Here is a 19,308-nt window from a genome sequence, read left to right as displayed (position 1 = left end):
TGGTACAACACAGGACCACTCTCACATACATAAAAATACCTGCATCTGCAACAAACAGCATCATTCAGAACCCCCTAGATGCTTATAATCTCATGCTATGGGCTTTACTGTAATATACTTACAGTTGAAGTCAGAAGTTTACATACACTTAGGTTGAAGTCATTAATTTTTTAACCACTCCACAGATTTAATATTAGCAAACTATAGTTTTGGAAAGTTGTTTAAGACATCTACTTTGTGCATGACACCAGTAATTTTTCCAACAATTGTTTACAGACAGATTGTTTCACTTTAAATTGACTATATCACAATTCCAGTGGGTCAGAAGTTTACATATACTAAGTTAACTGTGCCTTTAAGCAGCTTGGAAAATTCCAGAAAATGATGTCAATCCTTTAGACAATTAGCCAATTAGCTTCTAATAGGAGGTGTACTGAATTGGAGGTGTACCTGTGAATGTATTTTAAGGCCTACCTTTAAATTCAGTGCCTCTTTGCTTGACATCATGGGAAAATAAAATAAAATCAGCCAAGCCAAACGCCTGAAGGTACCACGTTCATCTGTACAAACAATAGTACGCAAGTATAAACACCATGGGACCACGCAGCCATCATACCGCTCAGGAAGGAGACACATTCTGTTTCCTAGAGATGAACATAGTTTGGTGTGAAAAGTGCAAATCAATCCCAGAACAACAGCAAAGGACCTTGTGAAGATGCTGGAGGAAACAAGTAGACAAGTATCTATATCCACAGTAAAACGAGTCCTATATAAACATAACATGAAAGGCTGCTCAGCAAGGAAGAAGCCACTGCTCCAAGACATCAAGCTGATAGAAAATTTGTGGGCAGAACTGAAAAGGCATGTGCGAGCAAGGAGGCCTACAAACCTGACTCAGTTACACCAGTTCTGTCTGGAGGAATGGGCCAAAATTCCAGCAACTTATTGTGAGAAGCTTGTGGAAGGCTACCCAAGAAATTTGACCCAAGTTAAACAATATAAAGGCAATGCTACCAAATACTAACAAATTGTATGTAAACTTCTGACCCACTGGGAATGTGATGAAAGAAATAAAAGCCGAAATAAATCATTCTCTCAACTTTTATTCTGACATTTCACATTCTTAAAATAAAGTAGTGATTCTAACTGACCTAAGACAGGGAATGTTTTCTAAGATTAAATGTCAGGAATTCTGAATAACGGAGTTTAAATGTATTTGCCTAAGGTGTATGTAAACTTCTGACTTCAACTGTAGGTGTAGTTGAGAGTGATATGCATGAACTTTTTCTGATAAGTAGAGTGTTACTGGAAGATAATGAGTAGGTTCAGTACCTCACTACACCAATACAACTCACATAAATCCAAAAACACAACCCTCAGTAACTCGCCAGTACCTCAATACCAACACAACCCCTTATTACCTCATGCCACCTACAGTGACCAGGTTTTTATCAGTATTGTTAATTTGGTTCACATAACTAATAGTAGCAAGTCTACTGAACTAGTGTAGCTTTTCCAGAAATAAGCAACCTTTTCCAACAGCAAGCTCTGTAGCATCATAAAACGCAACATTTGTCACACTGAATTGCGAACGCAGCAATGGAGCCTCATCCAAACCGTCCTCTCTCCCTCTAAAAGATCTAAATCATTTTGTTGAATCCTTTTGTTCATACAGTTCATGCAACTAAACTGGTTAAAATAAAGAATTCCCTAATATTTAGCATTGCAAACTCTTCATCCTAGTGAGTTGGTTCTTTCAGATGGTTCATGTAAATGAAATGATTCACTGATTCACTTGAGCCCTGCAAGTGGACTGTGTCAGAAGCCATAGGGTGCGTTCCATTCAGAAGTGATCATCCCTATGCCCTATTCCCTTCGAAGACTTTACCATCCATTGTGAGCTTTGAAAGGCTCAAAAATAAGGGTCATTCGGAACTCACTGTTTATGTCATTATTATTGGAAATTCTGTTTAAAGCGATTTTAAAGCATGGCTATAATGATTGTTCTCCTTTCAAAGTGCCCTTCAGAGGGTGATTTATCCTTTGGAATGCAGTTTTCTTTTTTGAAATGGAAATATTTAGATAATTGCTTGTGTTTATCACTATATTTCGATTCAGTTGCATTAAATAGGATGTTTTCTAGTTTTATTGGTGTATATTAAGTAAATTTATGATTAGTGGAATGTTGTCACCCCATTGTTTTTTTTGTTTTTTTTTTTATGTCACCCTAACCAAATTGATCACTTTTGGGTGATATTATTGAAGTTCTAATTACAGAATTAAATAACACCATCTGATTGTTGTATATCTAAAATAAATTTAAATAGCTTCAATATATTTGAGCTACTTTTGTTAGCTTTAAGTAGGGGTCGACCGATGTTTTTTTTCAGGGCCAATACCGTTAATGACTATTAGTGATCAAGGAGACCGATAACCGATATTTGGGGCCGATATACATTTGCAGAAAAAATGAAAATGTTAATGTCCAAATTTACACTAACACAAACTCCAACACAAAATGTCCTTTAAATGTCTATGGACATGTGTTCAATGAAATATTGCAAAACAGAACATTTCAATATTATCTTTTGAAAAATACTGGAAAACAACATATCAATATTATTTTTATTTTCAAAAATAAAGTGGAGGAAACTCCTAGCAGCATTTCTTTTGAACCGAAACTTTAAAATGTATATTAAAAAATAATGAATTAAACAGCTCATAACAGAATGTTATGTATTAGCATATAATAACAGATGAGAATCAACGTTATTGGAGTTGACACTCTTCATGTAGCTTGCTGTCCAGCCCATTTTAGTCAAGTGCAAAAAGGGTAACGGGATTTTATTCACAACGTGGTGAAATATTTAACGTTAGCAAAGTTGAAGTTACTTTTGCTAAACCTCCTAATGTTGGTTAGCGAGCTACCACTATCAATGCCATCAACTATAACATGTAAAAACACCAAATCATATGGGCGAGTACTCCGTTAAATCAGTCCTTATCTCTGCCGCTCATCTATATTGCTGCTCACTGTATTTCTCAGTTACGGTCTACTGTCATTGAAATAACCGTGTCCGCAGCTCTACTATGCGGCGCATCATGTGGCGGGCCGGGGGAGAGAGGCAACGTATGTGGAGTGCAAAAGGGCATTAATGAAGCATGTTTGGTGCTAGAGAAAAATATTCAAAGATATAGTGCTGAAAGATCAGTGCTATCTACGCCCCGGAGCGCTGTGTACACAGCTCCATTGTTTTATCACGCTGTGTAGAAACAGCCGTTGTCATAATGTCTCGCGGTCCGGACGGAACAAACCTGGGGTCCGGACCCAGACTGTGGTCCGTAATTGGTGACCGCTGGCATAGAGTATTGTGATGTTTGCAACTTCACGATCTGCATTCTTACCTTTTGAAAACAGCTTGTCCTCTCAGTGATTCATCTTTCTCTCGCTACTTTCCTCTTTCCCACCTCTCCCCCACAGATACGGATTACAGTGTTGATTGGCAATTTACTCGTGACATATAAACAATCCGATAATACTGTGGGTGGGACATTGAGCCAGACTACAAGCAGTAATCTTTCAGAGAGAGGTTGTTGCATCAGAGCCAACGTAGCGCATTTAAAAAAAAAAAAAAAATTTGGAATGCCCAATTCCCAGTGCGCTCTAAGTCCTCGTGGTAGCGTAGTGACTCGCCTCAATCCAGGTGGCGAAGGACAAATCTCAGTTGCCTCCGCATCTGAGACCATTAACCCACGCATCTTATCACGTGGCTTGTTGAGCGCATTACCGCGGAGACATAGCGCTTGTGGAGGCTTCACGCTATTGTCCGTGGCATCCGCGCATAACTCACCACGCATCCTACCGAGAGCGAACCACATTATAGCAAACAGGTTACCCCATGCAACTCTACCCTCCCTAGCAACAGGGCCAATTTGGTTGCTTAGGAGACCTGGCTGGAGTCACTCAGTACGCCCTGAATTCGAACTCGCGACTCCAGGGGTGGTAGTCATCGTCTTTACTCGCTTGGCTTCCCAGGCCCCCACAACAGAGCGCATTTTAAAATGTATCCACAATCAGAACAGAAAAAATAACGATTCTGATAATTATAAAAAGTTATGAAAATCGGATCCGATTATCATCCACCCCTAGCTTGTAGAGTTTTTGTATTTGTTGTTTTATTTAAGAGTGGCTTGACTGCAGTTTAACTGCTTGTAGTTTGGGAAGCTACAGTTTCAAAGTAGCTTTCCCAACACTTTAAGTTGGTTGTTTTGATATAGAATGAGTAATAAGGGTTGCGTTTGTGGATTTATGTTGGTTGTGTCTGTGCATTGGGGTACTGTGCATTGATGTTGTGTAGGTGTAATATGGTACATGTTTGTGTAGTTATGGGAGTTTTGTTGGTGTGTTTGGGTACTAAGTTATGGAATTGTATTGGTGTAGTGAGGTATTAAGGTTGTGTTTGAAGAGTTAAGGTTGTTTTGGTGCGTTGGGGTACCAAGGGTTGCATTTGTGCCGGTGTAGTTGGGTACTGAAGTTGCGTTTGGGGAGTTATTGGGTTGTGTTGGTGTAGTGAGGTACTGCAGACTGTGTGGGCTAAAGCTCAGTGTCATGTCTATGGCATATACTGTAACACTCACCACGATGGAAACATAAATTACATCAACACTCTCAAGAGACCCACACTGCACTACCTAGACCTAGAGTACATCATCTGCTGATCCACTTCATTTAGAAAGAGAGTGAGAGATGGAAGAATGGAAGAGAGAGCCTGTGCATATGTTATGTCTGTGATACAGCATGTCAGTCATGGATGTAGGATCACAGACCTAACTTATGCAGATTTGTGGCCATCTACTATGGTGTGTATGTGTGTGTGTGTGCTCCTACATCTTTAGGTTCAAAACTACAGCCGTGGGTTCAGTTCCAGAGAAGAGCACTGAGTCTTCCTTCTAATGCAACATACACTAACCTGACCGCCTTCCTCACAGTGAGCAGTTCAACCCAAGAGACACAGTACTTCCCTTACCTGCAGGACCTTCACTCCAACTACACAGGTAACACATGAAAGCGAGTTGAGATCTGAGGATTATTTAATACTGTGTGTATTTGGAGACTTTATGTTCAGTAAGTGATAGGGAGAAAGGCCAATATTTAACTTCAATATAAAGTGTTTAATTGCATAAAAGTGTAGATGGCCAGATAATGCACTTCCTGATATATTTTGGATATAAGTTATTTTCGCACTCATTGATCAATACTGGTTTTCAGAATAACTGCTTTTTAATAGAAAGTATTCCCGCACTGAATAATTAATTATGTTGAACCATTACAGAAGTTCTTTTATCTTTAAATGATAATATGTGCTGCATACAAGTTCACTCTAAGATTAATGAAGCATTTTCTGGTGTGGTTTTAATAATGGATGGCTTATGTCTTTCTAGAACTATTTTGGATGACTCATTATCATTATGTAATTTAGGTTTATCATTTAAATGTTAAAGGAATAATTCACCCAAAAACGAAAATTTGCTGATAATTTACTCACCCTCAGGCCATCCAAGATGTATCTGAGTTTTTCTTCATCAAACAGAATTTAAGATTTTTAGGATTTAATTTCAGGCCTCCCCCTTTAAACAATGCAAGTGAATGTACTCCATTTTTTTGACGGTTCAAAATGCATATTTATTGTGCATCAAAATAATCCACACGACTCCAGTCGACAAAAAGTTCTTCTGAACCCAAATGATTGATTATTTTTAGAAACAAAACAATACTTATATACTTTTTAACTACAAATGTTCACTTCCATACATCTCTGTGACGCGCGCTCATGAGAGGGATGAAGTAAGCTTGTTGGTAAGGTCACGTGTCACGTGGAGGAGGAGGCAGGAAGCGCGTCATTGTTTACAAGAGAAACTTGCACAGACCAAGCGCCATTCACAAACCAAAACAGTCCAAAACAATTTCAAAACAATATAAAATAAAAAATCATTTCCAAATAATAATTAAAAAATAATTAAATAACTATCCTTTATTTCAGAGCAATGTCGTTGCGTTATCTACTTGTGCTTTTTCTTTAGCAGAAATATATAGGCTATATGACTGTCAGGAAAAACAGCACGGGCACAGCCTATGAATTCAGATATCGACCCTTTGTTTCTTTCGATGGTCTGAAATCCTCAGGGGTAAAATGTTCACTGCACACCCTCCAATATTTGAGAGAATGTAGGGGTGTACTGATATCCAGGTTCAGCACGATAAGCCAGAGCTTCAGTCGCTCAAGATCATGTATAGGCAATCGATGAAAAGTTAATATTTTTCCCGGTGTGCATTTTCTTTGGGGTTTCTGAAGGTTGAAGCATCCAGGATACACGCGCCAAACGACCATTTTGAACAATACACTTATACAAATACCAATCTACAGCAAAGTCAATTAAACTTTGTACAGCGCTGCTTCTCTTGTAAACAATGTTTGTTTCCTGCCTCCTCCTCCACGTGACACGTGACCTTACCAAAGAGCTTACGTCATCCCTCTCATGAGCGTGCGTCACAGAGATGTACGGAAGCGAACATTTGTAGTTAAAAAGTATATAAGTATTGTTTTGTTTCAAAAAATAATCAATCGTTTGGGTTCAGAAGAACTTTATTTGTCGACTGGAGTTGTGTGGATTATTTTAAAATATGCAATTTGGATCATCAAAAAATGGAGTATATTCACTTGCAGTGTTTAAAGGAGGAGGCCTGTAATGAAATCCTTAAAAACATAAATTCTGTTTTGATGAAGAAAGAAATTCAGATACATTTTACTTAACCTCTCCGTTTACCTTTCTCTCTCTTTCTGGTAGGTAGTGAACGAAAGTTTGAGTTGACTCCTGTTGCTGCCATCAGTGTCCATCTTTTGAGCAGTGATGGGGCAGAGCTTCACGTCAGTGAGCCAATCAGTGTGAGTGTGCCTCTTCCTGAAAATAGTGGCTTGAAAGAGAACGATCACATCCCTGCCTGGCGGTTTGATCCTAAACTTGGTGAGTTTATAACACACACACACACACACACATTAATCTTAGACTACAGTAGGAATTATAGCATCTACAGTAAATAGCCTAATGAGCATATATGTTTGATACAAACATATCATAACTAAAGTCCTGAATTGTTTCACCAATTGTGCTGAAAACCTTTCCTGTCTGAGACAGGTTTTGTGTGTGTGTGTGTGTGTGTGAGAGAGAGAGAGAGAGAGAGAGAGAGGCATAGACTACTTCAAAGCTCTCCAGGTTTCCTGTCTTCCTGATCTCTTAGGAGGATAAGCCAAAGGAAAGTGTTCCAACCTGAGCGGGGTGGGAATGGAGCTGGAATATTTTTGAATCTCTAACTAAAACTTAAAGGAATGTTGATGGGTTACTAAAGTCAAGGTTGGCAGCTGGGCAAGAGCTCTGAAATATTGACCAAATGGAGTTTGGACACATTTTCTTACTCTTGCACCCAAACACATGCACATCGTATTCTTTTATTGCCAGATTAATTTAAGTAAAAATAAGCTCAGTTTGTATTTGTTAGTGAGAGAAAAGGACAGACTGGCAAATAACATCACTGAAACATCACTATTTATACTATAAGTTAGCCAAGAAATGACACGCGTAGCTAAGCAGAAGATATCTTATAGGGATAGTTCACCTTAAAATGATTATTACTTGTCCTCATGTTGATCCAAACCCATATGAGTTCTATGGAATGCAACAGGAGATGTCAGGCAGAATATTACTGCCCATTCACTTTTATAGTTTGGGCAAAAAAAAAGGTCCAATGAAAGTGAATGGTGACTAAGACTGTCTATATTCTGCAGAACATCTCCTTTTGTGTTCCATGGAAGAGAAAAGGTCACTCAGGTTTGTGGTAATGGAAAAAAATGACATTTTTGGGTGAACTAATTTAATAGCCATTCTTTTTGCTGTTTTTTTTTTTTTTTTTTTTTTTTTTTTTCTTTTAATTACATAGATTTCTGCCATCAGAGGTATGAAAAGGAAAATTGTTCAAAAGTTAAACACTTCTAATCAAATAATACACAGACAGAATTACACTGTTCCCAATCAAATCCACATCACAAGGGGTGTTCACACAGTGGCTTTCATTTCTAAACCAAAACTGCAGTGTAATTTCCAGCATCCAACTTTGTGCCTATGTGCTTTCAATTTACCAGATGCATTTTAATATAAGAAACAGTACATACTGCTAACAAATATTCATCATTAAGGCTGTAGCAGGTCTTGTTCGGGGTGATTTGTACATGTCATTTTATTTATTAAAGATGATTGGCCGCTCATCCAGACAGCCTCATCTGTTGTGGAATAAGATTCCCCAGCATTTAACTTCATCATACACCACAAGCGCATGAAGCAAAATTGCTTGCAGTTAGCAGTGGGGATGGTGACAAGTGGTGTCACATGCCCCAAACCAGTTTTTAGTACATGTCTTAGCATTCTTCATTGCTGATCACCTCTACTGATCTGGAGTCCCTTTTGAACCTATGTGTTGTTTTGAGTGGGGTATCTTATCTGCAGGCTTATTAATGGTTTGAGGGTGGAATGATACTGAATTTCTAAATGGTGTGAAGCACTGTATCTCCTCTGAATTTGTTCTGCCATGGTCCGAGAACTGCTGCTTGTCCAGACAAAGGTCTTTACCTCATAAATCTGAACTCTGAATATCATTCAGTTTCACTGTGTCTAGAAGTTGGGCAGGATGATCATTGCTTTAATTATAGCCTGAAGCCAGTTTTATTGCACATCTTTTGTTTAACCCTCTCTTTCCCTTCCCTTTTTTTTTCTGTCACATAGAAAACTCTCAGACATCATTCACCCGGTATCCCCAGAGAAGAGAATGTAAGAAATTGTCTAATTGTAGAAATTGAAAGTGTGCACAGAGCTCACATAAGGAACTATTTTGCAGTACTAGTCTGTTGGGACACATTGTTCCTACTTGTACTGATTCATTCTTCCCATCTGATATAAATCTGGCACACATACAGTCATGCTTATGAAGGTGTCATTTTTTTTTTCTCTCTCTTTAGCTTTTGCAGATGCTCCCGAACAATGCACCACAGTCAGCAATTGTATTATGATGGTTAATTGGTAAAATAACTGTCAAATCAATTACATAATCAAATTAAGTGTGGGCAGATGTATACACTTTCATTGGAAGGATTTTGCTCAGATGACATATATTGTTTAAATTTAAACTGTAAGATGTCAGAATCACAGTATTTTGAAAATACACATACACATATGTCTCTGCGGATTTAAAGCTTAAGTTTAAAACCACAGTTGGAATCCTCTGGCAGGTAACACTGGCTGTTTGACCGCTGGTCTAATTTATGATGCATGTAACAAATTTTCAGGCTTTGCAGCAGAAGCCTTAGACTCTGTAGCTCGCTCACACTCCTGCAGGAAAATTTAGCTTTGTGTGTGGGAAGCAGAAAGACAGACAACGACAAAGATGAGAATATGTGCACACAGGATTTTCAGTGACTTCTTTTCCGTAAACTCTGACTCTTGATATCTTGTATTTTGGATGGCCCAGCTGGCGTGAACAGGTGCCACACATAGACTCAAATACAGGTAGGTGTGTTGTGAGATGGTGATAGAAGCTCTATTTCAGGAAGCATCTCATATATGCAGAGTAAGATAAAGTAAAGCGTAGACATGTTCCAGTTAGTATCTGCTCTTTATATGCGCTCAGAATCAAGCAAATGCAGATTTCAGACTCTGAAGTGGTTTGCTGGTGTACAGTATATTCATACTAAAAACTCTGAATTAGAGACATAGTAAATTAGGCATGCTTTTAACAGATCTGTGTGAGTCTATAGACAGTGGGGTTCAAAGAGTCTACATAAAATCTGTAATTTAAAATTCAATTGAAACTTGGAAATAAATGTTTTAGGATTTTGAAAATGGAAGGAAAACAATGTGCTCTCTAGAACATTGTAAAATCACACTTGGATCATCAGGTTTTGCACAAATTTCTGGAGTTTAAGTGCCTGCTGTCATAAAATGCTGATTGTACGTTTTGTATTTTTTATTAAGTGGTCATGACAGGAGGAATCCAATTTTCCTTCATCTTTTATTATATAAGAGGTCATTTTACTATAAAAACATACTGTAAGTTTCAGAACTCAAAACTTTCTCCTCATTGAAAAAGAGTGTTTGTTTAAACCAAGCTGCCAAAATAATTGTGATGTCACTCTGTGGTAGAAATTTGCATCAGACCGCCTCCACGACAACACATCAATGCCTACTTTACCTTATCACTGAACTTCCGTAGCCCTGCGCAGTAGTGGTGAGCAGTGAGATGCCAGTGAGAGAGCACGTCAGTCAAGACCAAAGAGCAATCATAACAGTGGCCGTTTACTGTCAAGTCTTCAAGGAGAAGCAGCAACAGAACCTAGCGTTTCTGAAAATGGGTCAGAATGAGGGTGGAATACGATCATGTTTTACAACAGGTTTTTGTGCAAACAACTTATAAGTGAACCTCAAGGAACAAATTAAAATATTAAAAAGGCATGTCATGACCTCTTTAAATTAGGACAAAAAAAACAAAATCAGGATTCATATTTGTGACTTTTGGTAATTTGATGTAATGATTAGTGATGTTAGTATGGTTACTTGTCACTCAAATTGTTATGATGGTAATATAGTCTATAATGAACAAACAAAAAAACTGTTAAATAAAAAAATGCTAAATAGAAGCATTTTTCGCAAGTGGACTTGAGCGTTTTGGACCCCACTGTATGTCTAAATCACAGCATACAGAAGAACAGGAGACACAGAATATAGTATTTTTATAGGGAGGGAGGGAAATACAGAAACTCGGCAAGCTTTCATGAAGCGAACCGTTTCAAAATTCAAAGCACCAAACCCCGTCTCTGGTCTGCACTGTTATCAAGGTTGTCTCCTAGCAGCTGCTTATAAACAGAACAGAGAACGAGGTGGAAAACAGTGACTGCCGCTAACTTGATTCCCCCACTTAGGGCACAGAGATGTGAGCTTGTTTGTTGTCTACACTGCATGGGGACATAGGGACATTAGTGAATATAGAGACTAGATTGAAAACGCCCTGGCATTACACGGCATATTAATATTGTTGTTTCTCCCAGTGTTTCCTAATAAGAGCACAGCACTGAAATTGTGTTATGCTGTGTAACATAGTAAACAAAGTCACGTGGTTTCATATGTGTATGACATTAAGTACCGACTTCTTTTTTTTAAACTCGTATTTATAGGAGTCAATGTCCCTGGGTGTCTTGGTTATACAATAGTAGACTCACTGCTAAAAGGATGATTTGGATAACTCAAATAAAAAAACTTTTGTGAATATGAATGCTTTAACAAAAATATGAGCTCCATATTTCTGCTTTTAAACTCTGTTCTGAATGCCTTACTCTACTCTATTGTAAATGCATTACTGTACACACAATTTGTTGTTTGTTTGAGGGATGAGTCCAAGCTGTTGTCCCTGAGAATCAACAGCTTGTCACCAATGTTGTCAATAGAGCTAAACTTGTTATGAACCCAGATCATTCTTTCACTGTGCCTGATGTTACATCCTTTGCCCAGGTGGGAAGCAATCCGTCATCATTACTGTCATGACATGTACAATATTCCTGAGTGATTTTCTACTCTGGGCTGGATATGTTTTGTGGTTAACTCTATGCAATGGAACTTGTATTAAAGCCCATTCACATTTGTTAGAACCTTGAGTAAATATATTATGAAATGCCAACTTAAAAAGAAAGATACTTTGCATAATGCAGAGCACAAAGCATCTGAACAAAGCTTTCTCAGGCTAGCAGCTTGAGAGATGGCAGGGTTTTGGGTGTGACTTTGAGTGAGCGTGGGAAAATGTCTTGTGACGTTCTTGTGTTAGGCAGTGTGCACAAACAGCCATGTGTTAATGTAAGTATTGATTGTAAGCAATTCTGAATCATGTTCCTGCCTCTTTCCTCAGTATATGCACGTCAGTATTTTGCTTAGCACACTGTGTTTGTGACTTGTGCAGTGGCCAATGCAAAGTGCATGTGTGTGTGTTTGCTGATCTGGCATAAATCAGATCAATATAAGTGCTGGTACACTTATGTCTATTATGTCTATTATGATTGTGCCAAGAAAACTGTTTTTCCCTACTTACATTTGATGCTTGCCTCTCTCCATTATTGGTTAAGTCATTATTTGCTGATCCTTGTGTCATTCCATACCCATGTGACTTTTGTGTAGAACTCAAAAGAATATACTTAGCAGAATGCCCAAGCTGCTCTTTACCATACATTGAAAGCTGATGGGGACTAGGGAAAGCTGTGATCACCTTTCAGTTTTGTTGCATTGATGGAGCAGCTAAGACATTCAAAAGAAAGTCATACAGGTTTGGAATGACGAGTAAATAATGGCAAAAAAAAAAAGAAAAATGTGAGGTGAATTATCCATTTTCAGTTCTCGGTCATCCTTTCCTCGACATACAGTGCCACCAAGTGGCCATTGAAAACAGCAACCCAGCCTAACATATAATAAATATGTCAAGCTGGTTAATTTAACATATATATTCATTTCAAACTCACTTGAAAATGAAAATACTTCCACTGAAATCACATTTGAACTGTTCACTTGAATTGAGAGTGCAAGTCAAGCCAGATTCAGATCCTGATTGAGGCACTTTCTGTGGCTAGTGTGTTTTGTGCACTTGGCAAGGCTTCAGTCCCTGTCTCACCCAGTAAACAAATTGGCAATGCATCTAGACAGGATAATGCAGTTGAAAGTATAATGAGTTCATTGTACATAATCAATAAAGAAACCTAATAAATGAAAAATACAATAGATATAAAGTGTTTTGACTGTGCTATAGCTGCACTGCCTGCTCTCACAGCACAGCTCAACCACAGATGGTCTGAGTCAGGGTGGTAGTTAGTGTTTGCTTAAGATTTTTACAATTACTAGTTTAGCATTCCTATGTGATTTATAAGATTATTCTTGTATTTTGTTGTATTCTAGTTGTGAATTTGCTGTCTAACCATAACCAAAGGTTTGAGACCACCTGTGAAAATGCTTCTATTTTGCATTTTCTTAATTGAATAAAATTTTCTTTCCATTGCAGTTTATATTATCAACATAACTATTTTCAGAACTTTTTGTTTTTTGCATTTGGTACATCCACCTTTTGCTTATACTGTATGACAGCATGCACTCAACATGGCATGGATTCCATAAAAAGCAAAACCTGATAATCCGTGTTATCTCATCATAATTTGATAATATTCCAAAGTGCATAAAAAATCGGATCTTTTGTGCGAAGAAGTTAACATGGTCAATGTCACGAAATCTGCATAATAATTAGTGCCCTAGGAATAGTGCAGAATTTTACTTCATATTTCTTCATAATTCTTCATTTAGTGGTATAACTTTGTTTTAACAATATTTGCTTATTTCCAGGTTTTAAATGAAAATATCCAAGATTTGTTTTTATTGTATGTCTGTTAACTGTGTGTGTTTATGTGTGTGCAGGGGCCTGGCTGAAGAGCAGTTTGGGTTATGTTCAGAGAGAAGGGAAGCAGTTAACTCTCACATATATTGCCCCTCAGCTTGGCTATTGGGTGGCAGCCATGTCTCCCATAAACACGGGTAATATAATTTACTTCTAGTCTTTAGTATTCCTTATTTCTCAACATTATTCTCCAAATCCAGATGACTTTGCATTATTTGACCTTTATGTCCATTAATGCACAGAGAGGAGCCCAGCAGGCAGACATATAAGTACTGTGCTGCAGACAGAGTTATTGACCAATATATTTGTTTGCACATTCACTTTCATTGCACATTGTTTGCTATTCATATCCATCAATCGAGAATATTATGTCATTATATGGGGAGAGAATTTAGTTCTGTGGACTTTCAGCATGAAAACATAGTTTATAGAAAATCTACTGTGCAAAAGCATTATTGATTAATACTGTAAAGTGGAGGTCATGAGGACACACAAGGGCAGTAAGAGCGGATATTCAGAGGAAATAAATAGATGCATGGATTCCCCTGTGCTCAACATTTTGTTCAAACAGGCTGCAAACATTTTTTGGTGTGTTCAACTTAAATCCTTTTATTTATTTTTTGTAGTCTTAAGAGCAAAAATCACATGAAATTTGGTATTTACAAATCTGATCCAATGCATCTGGTTTGGGACACAATACGTACGTAATGCCAAGCAAAGTGTACAATATTGTATAGAGCTGTCTTAATACACTAGTTTTCACTAATTCTTTCATCATTAGTAAACAATGTGACATTCACTATGTAGTGACTGAGTGAATGAGTCAGTGGTTTTGGACATAGCATATGCATGAATGCAGAAAATCCATATTCTGCTTATGGCCTTGTGAGTTCAGCACCACGGCGCGATGTCATGATAGTTGTGAGGCAAAATTTCATTTTGTTTTTCCTTCTTCCTTCCTTCTCCTTACACACTAACAGCTGATCTCTGTTGTTGAGAAAGTTGATTGAGAATGTCTTATGACATTGTGCTAACACTTACATCATTACTATATAAACCGATTTAGATATATCGAAGATAGACTATGCGATCTGAACAAATGGATCAGTTCAGTTGCAAAATAGCAGTGCGTCCACAAAGTGCTTAAGATCTGATTTGTGTGCAGTGTGAACAAGCCTGAAAGTGTGTGTGTTCTATTGTAGGTCCTGTGGTGGCGAAGGATATCAGCACTTATCATACAGTCTTCCTGCTGGCCATACTAGGAGGCATGGCCCTGATACTGCTTTTCCTGCTCTGCCTTCTGCTCTACTATTGCAGGTGTATTTTTTTTGACAGTGGGAGCACAAAACCTGATCAAAATCTCACAGAATGCTGAGTACATATTTTGTTGGCATTTGAGATGCAGTGCTGTCCAATGGTACAACTCTGCAAGCTCCCAGCAAACAAATTTATGTTCTTAAAACATTTTCCAAACAGTACATTGTGGCTGTGGAAACATGAAAATTTATTCTTAATGTAATTAGAACATTATTTAGGTTTGCATAACATTTCTGAAAATGCAAAAACTTCACAAAAGCTTAATTTGCCAACCTCTTTATCATTTTTCACTCTCTGAAAAATAAATCTGCAGAGTAATCTCGTTTAAAGGACATACAAACATTGCACTGTTAAAAATTTTCTCCTAACATAATGAGAACTTACTATTAACTTATAAGTTATAACATTAAAAGGATGTTCCTTTAAAAAAATTTAACAATGTTTGTTCCTAATGTTAACATAACATTAGCCAAAGTTGTTGGAACGTTCCCTGTTAAGTGCGTTAAACATGTTTCTGTGCTTTCAGGAGGAAATGCGCCCGCTTGCGGCCTGCCCACAGGAAGTTCACTTTGTCCTTAGCCCTAGATGGCTCTAAACGAGACCAGGCTACTTCCATGTCCCACCTTAACCTCATTAATGAGACTCACCTGGACCACAACAAAGCGGAGCCGGACATGCACACACCTATGCTTAAACCCACACCCTACGACTCGTCCACCAATGAGCTGGCAGCTTCACAGGATGAGCTCCATAGTCGAGGATCCAACCACTATAAACACTCGGTTGAGATATTTCCACTCAAATCAGCTTGTTCAAACAATCCCTCTGAAGGCTATGATTCTGCCACACGTGGGGAGTACCGGCGCAGCTATACCTCCATCACGACTTCATCTGTCCATCCCCTCCACATGTCTGTCTCGTCCTCATCCCCCCATCCTTTGCATCTCACCACCTCAGCAGGACGTCTCTCTTCAGAAAGTAAATCAAGCTTTCGTGATCCACGTCTCTCTCCTGTTACAGCCACATTGACAAGTCCTGTAGGATCCCCGGAGAGGGAACAAGGAATTGAGTGGCGACCGACTGATTACATGTTGTCTCGCTCCGTAGACCACCTAGAGCGACCTGCGCCCCTTCCCCGACCTGGAGCCCTGCTGTGCTGCACCTCTGAACTACAGGTCAGCCAAGGGGAAGAAACCTATCGCAAGGCCCGCCCCACGCTTGTCATCCCCGCTCACTACATGCGACTCCCCGGGACACACCCCCTCTCGGGTCAGGCCCTCCTCCTGCAGTCAGATGAACAGAGCGAACTGGAAAGCATTCAGGCAGAGCTTAGTGCATGCCATCAGCCCCAGGGCCAAGTGCCACACCCATGGGGTAAAGGCAAGCTAGAAGGAAGGATGCAAGGAGTTGGGGAAGACCAAGGCAGAGGAGTGGATGAGTGGACGCTGCAGACGGCAGCTGTTCCCGCAGATCTTTCCATTCCCAATTCCCTCAGTCAGGCAGGCCTGGATGTTGTGCAGATGAATGGTGAAGATCAGCTTCTGGCCGAAAAGACTTTGATGGCACTTCGAGGAGGAAAGCCTCTCCCTCATCCGAGAGCTTGGTTCGTGTCATTGGACGGCCGTTCCAACGCGGACATCCGTCATTCCTACATCGACCTACAGAGGGCAGGATGTAACAATAGTTGTGTAGGAAGCAACGATGCCAGTCTGGACTCAGGGGTTGACATGAGCGATGTCACACCAGGACGGCGTGTTCGCGACATTAGCAAAGTTCAGGGGCGAGACAGGGTCAGATCTGAAAAAGGGGCCCAGCCTGCAGTGCCTATGGTCGAATATGCACCATTAGTGTTTGTAGAGGATACAAATACAAATGTAGGTGCTAGTAGTAGCCCCACTCCAGTCGGCAGTCCTGAAGAAAACTCAGAAGGGCCTTTACTGCAGGAAGGAGAGAAGGTGGAGGAAGAAGAAAAGACTCTGTCAACCCCATTGCCTCCTTTACTTCCTCCGCAACTTCCTTCACCCCCTCTTCTCCCTGAGCCTGTGGATGAGACACCAGAGGAGACCGTGACAGAGAGCGAGGTTTTTAGGACTGAGGACACTCAAATGCACACAAGCAATAGCCGACCAGACAACCTGGTCGTCCCTGATGACAGCGGAGAAGACGAGAACAAGAAGAGCCCTTGGCAGAAACGAGAGGAGCGACCACTACTGGCCTTTAACGTAAAATGACACGTAATTTAAAGGAATGTTCCGAGTTCAAAACACAATCAACCATATTCGTGGCATAATGTTGATTATCACAAAAATTATTTTGACTTGGTCTTGTTCCAGTAAGGCGCTCGCAGTGGTGTTAATTTTTTTTTTTTTTTTTTTTTTTTTTATATAAATGAGCTTAAATTTTTTTTTGTGGCAATCAATATAATGCCTCAAATTATCTTAACTTGTATTGAATGCAGAACAATCCTTTAAGTATTTTCCCCTGTCATCCCCAGCTGGACCGCTGAATGGAGTTGCCTGTGGCAATGAAAGCCAAGCAAGCCATAGCACAAATTAATACTGGAGCAGTTCTGCCTCTCATCTGTGAATGAGAAAGAACAAACTGAGTTTCCAAAGCAAAAAACACCATTAAATACCAACACTTTGATGCACAACTGCTATGGCTTTCCTATAAACACACTTTGAGCAAAAAATGTTCCATGAATCATTGCAAGCCATTGTATTGAAAGTGACATGTCATTTAAGCTTAATGAGATGCTGCTGTTTTTGAGCAATATGACATCCATGGCAACATGTGTACACTGCAAAATGGTGTACCAAAACGAACATCAACACTAAGTGTTTCCCAGCACTTATTTGAACATATATGGGATGACCGGCAGAATGTCTTCCATATCTTAATAGGTTGTAAAACATGATATAAAAACATCATAATGGGATAATTTTGCTTCACAATCTAAATCTCTGTTTCCTTATTTGTGGTTCTGTTGATAGTGGAACACATCTGAAGCTTTAAAGACCAAATAAGTTTACATAAAGTACCATTTGTTTCTGTTAATCTATCATTTTGGATGTGTTGAGCACATATTTACAAATGTACTTTTCCTCAAATTCTTAAGACTTGGTGACATTTTTGAAGTCATCAGTGCTGGTGGGCTAAAGACAAGCAGACCTGCCTTGAAAACAACTATGCATTGCTTTTAACTGAAGGATCATGAAGCTTTAGATGCCTCTTTTTTTTTTTTATTTTAACCACTGTATTGTAATTTCAGTTCTTTTTGTGAATATTTTATTCAAGTTGTTTTATAATTGTTATTTTTGTTTGGTCTTGCCTTAGTGTGAGTGAGGTGGGCTGCACTTTCAAATGAGGGCTGGATGCACACATGCAAACACACACTCACTCACATGATTAGCCACCAGCTTTTTGTTCCCAAACTTTAATTTCAGTCTTAAGTGCCTTTTCTAGCAATCCTTATTATCCAGCATTAGATTTCCATTGCCTGTCCACCACTTTATCAGTTTGTGTCATATAATTTGACGTTTTTCGCAATATATTGACTCCATTGACATTACACAGTTGCATTACACACCCCTGTTCCCACTGATCTCTTTGTGTCCCAGTGAGTGTTTTAATGTTGTGTTTTGGTGTACGTTTTTAGGTTCTGTCTAATGATTGATGTCTGGACATTTTGTCCCATGTGGTATGTATGTACATATTCATTCAACCACTAGTTTATGCCTATGTGAGTGTGTGTTGCTATGTGTATCTGTGTGTCTTCTGCAGACATGCTATGCAGTGTGTGTATCTGGTTATGTAGGGCTGAAAGGATTTTGGTTTGTTGCCAGGGTAACCACTTGGTAAGAATACTTGCGTCACTCTCAGCTAATCAGCAATCTACTTGGAATGTCTGGACTGGTTACTTGTATAATAATTCAGGCCTGTTATCCCAATAAAGCCAAAAACCTAGTCAACACTATTTGAGCATAATTTATCTACAGCTGATGGAAGAGCTTAAGATCAAATCATAAACACAAGAGCCATCAATGTCACTTTATGTTGAATTAAAATGACTTAATAACCATGAGAGGTCGCTGACTGACTGCACTGAATGAATGGAATGGAGGGCTCTAAGGTGATGTTAAATGTTTGAGAAATGCAACTTATTGAAACTTGACAGCCAGTGTAACCTGGAGAATTTAGATTCTGCCACAATTCAGTAAACCTGCTTTCAGTATTTTGATGGAATTTGGACTTTGGTAAAGCAAGCAGTTTGTTTGCATTTATTTTTCACAACACCAGCATATTGGTGTGCACTATAATCTGTCCCAGTGTATTAAAAAAAGAGACAATCCACAGAAATAAATAACTGAAATATAATGAGAATCAAAATAGGGTGTAAAGAACCAAATCATTATAGAAGAGTAAGTAACGATAGTTAAATTTAATGAAAAATATTGAAGTATTACAGT

The 19,308-nt window shown here is 38.9% G+C and overlaps 1 protein-coding gene across 2 annotated transcripts in view; it reads left to right on the top strand.

The window, feature by feature from the left end:
• The window catches only part of LOC127452996 (protein FAM171A1-like), a 55,707-nt gene extending 36,660 nt beyond the window's left edge, over positions 1-19,047 (top strand). The window contains exons 4-9 of one of the 2 annotated variants that reach the window (XM_051718954.1): positions 4,897-5,055; positions 6,847-7,023; positions 8,833-8,877; positions 13,543-13,659; positions 14,725-14,839; positions 15,366-19,047. In XM_051718954.1, coding sequence (XP_051574914.1) covers positions 4,897-5,055; positions 6,847-7,023; positions 8,833-8,877; positions 13,543-13,659; positions 14,725-14,839; positions 15,366-17,070 — 2,318 coding nt within the window. In that variant the 3' untranslated portion in view covers positions 17,071-19,047. The remainder of the gene's footprint in view (positions 1-4,896; positions 5,056-6,846; positions 7,024-8,832; positions 8,878-13,542; positions 13,660-14,724; positions 14,840-15,365) is intronic. The other variant, XM_051718955.1, reaches the window with a different exon arrangement.
• The last annotated feature ends 261 nt before the right edge of the window (positions 19,048-19,308 follow it).

Source organism: Myxocyprinus asiaticus, chromosome 15 (assembly GCF_019703515.2).
Source record: "Myxocyprinus asiaticus isolate MX2 ecotype Aquarium Trade chromosome 15, UBuf_Myxa_2, whole genome shotgun sequence".
In the NCBI taxonomy this organism is placed as follows: domain Eukaryota; kingdom Metazoa; phylum Chordata; class Actinopteri; order Cypriniformes; family Catostomidae; genus Myxocyprinus; species Myxocyprinus asiaticus.
Note: the sequence above shows the minus strand (reverse complement) of the source record. Positions and strands in the feature narration are given on the sequence as shown.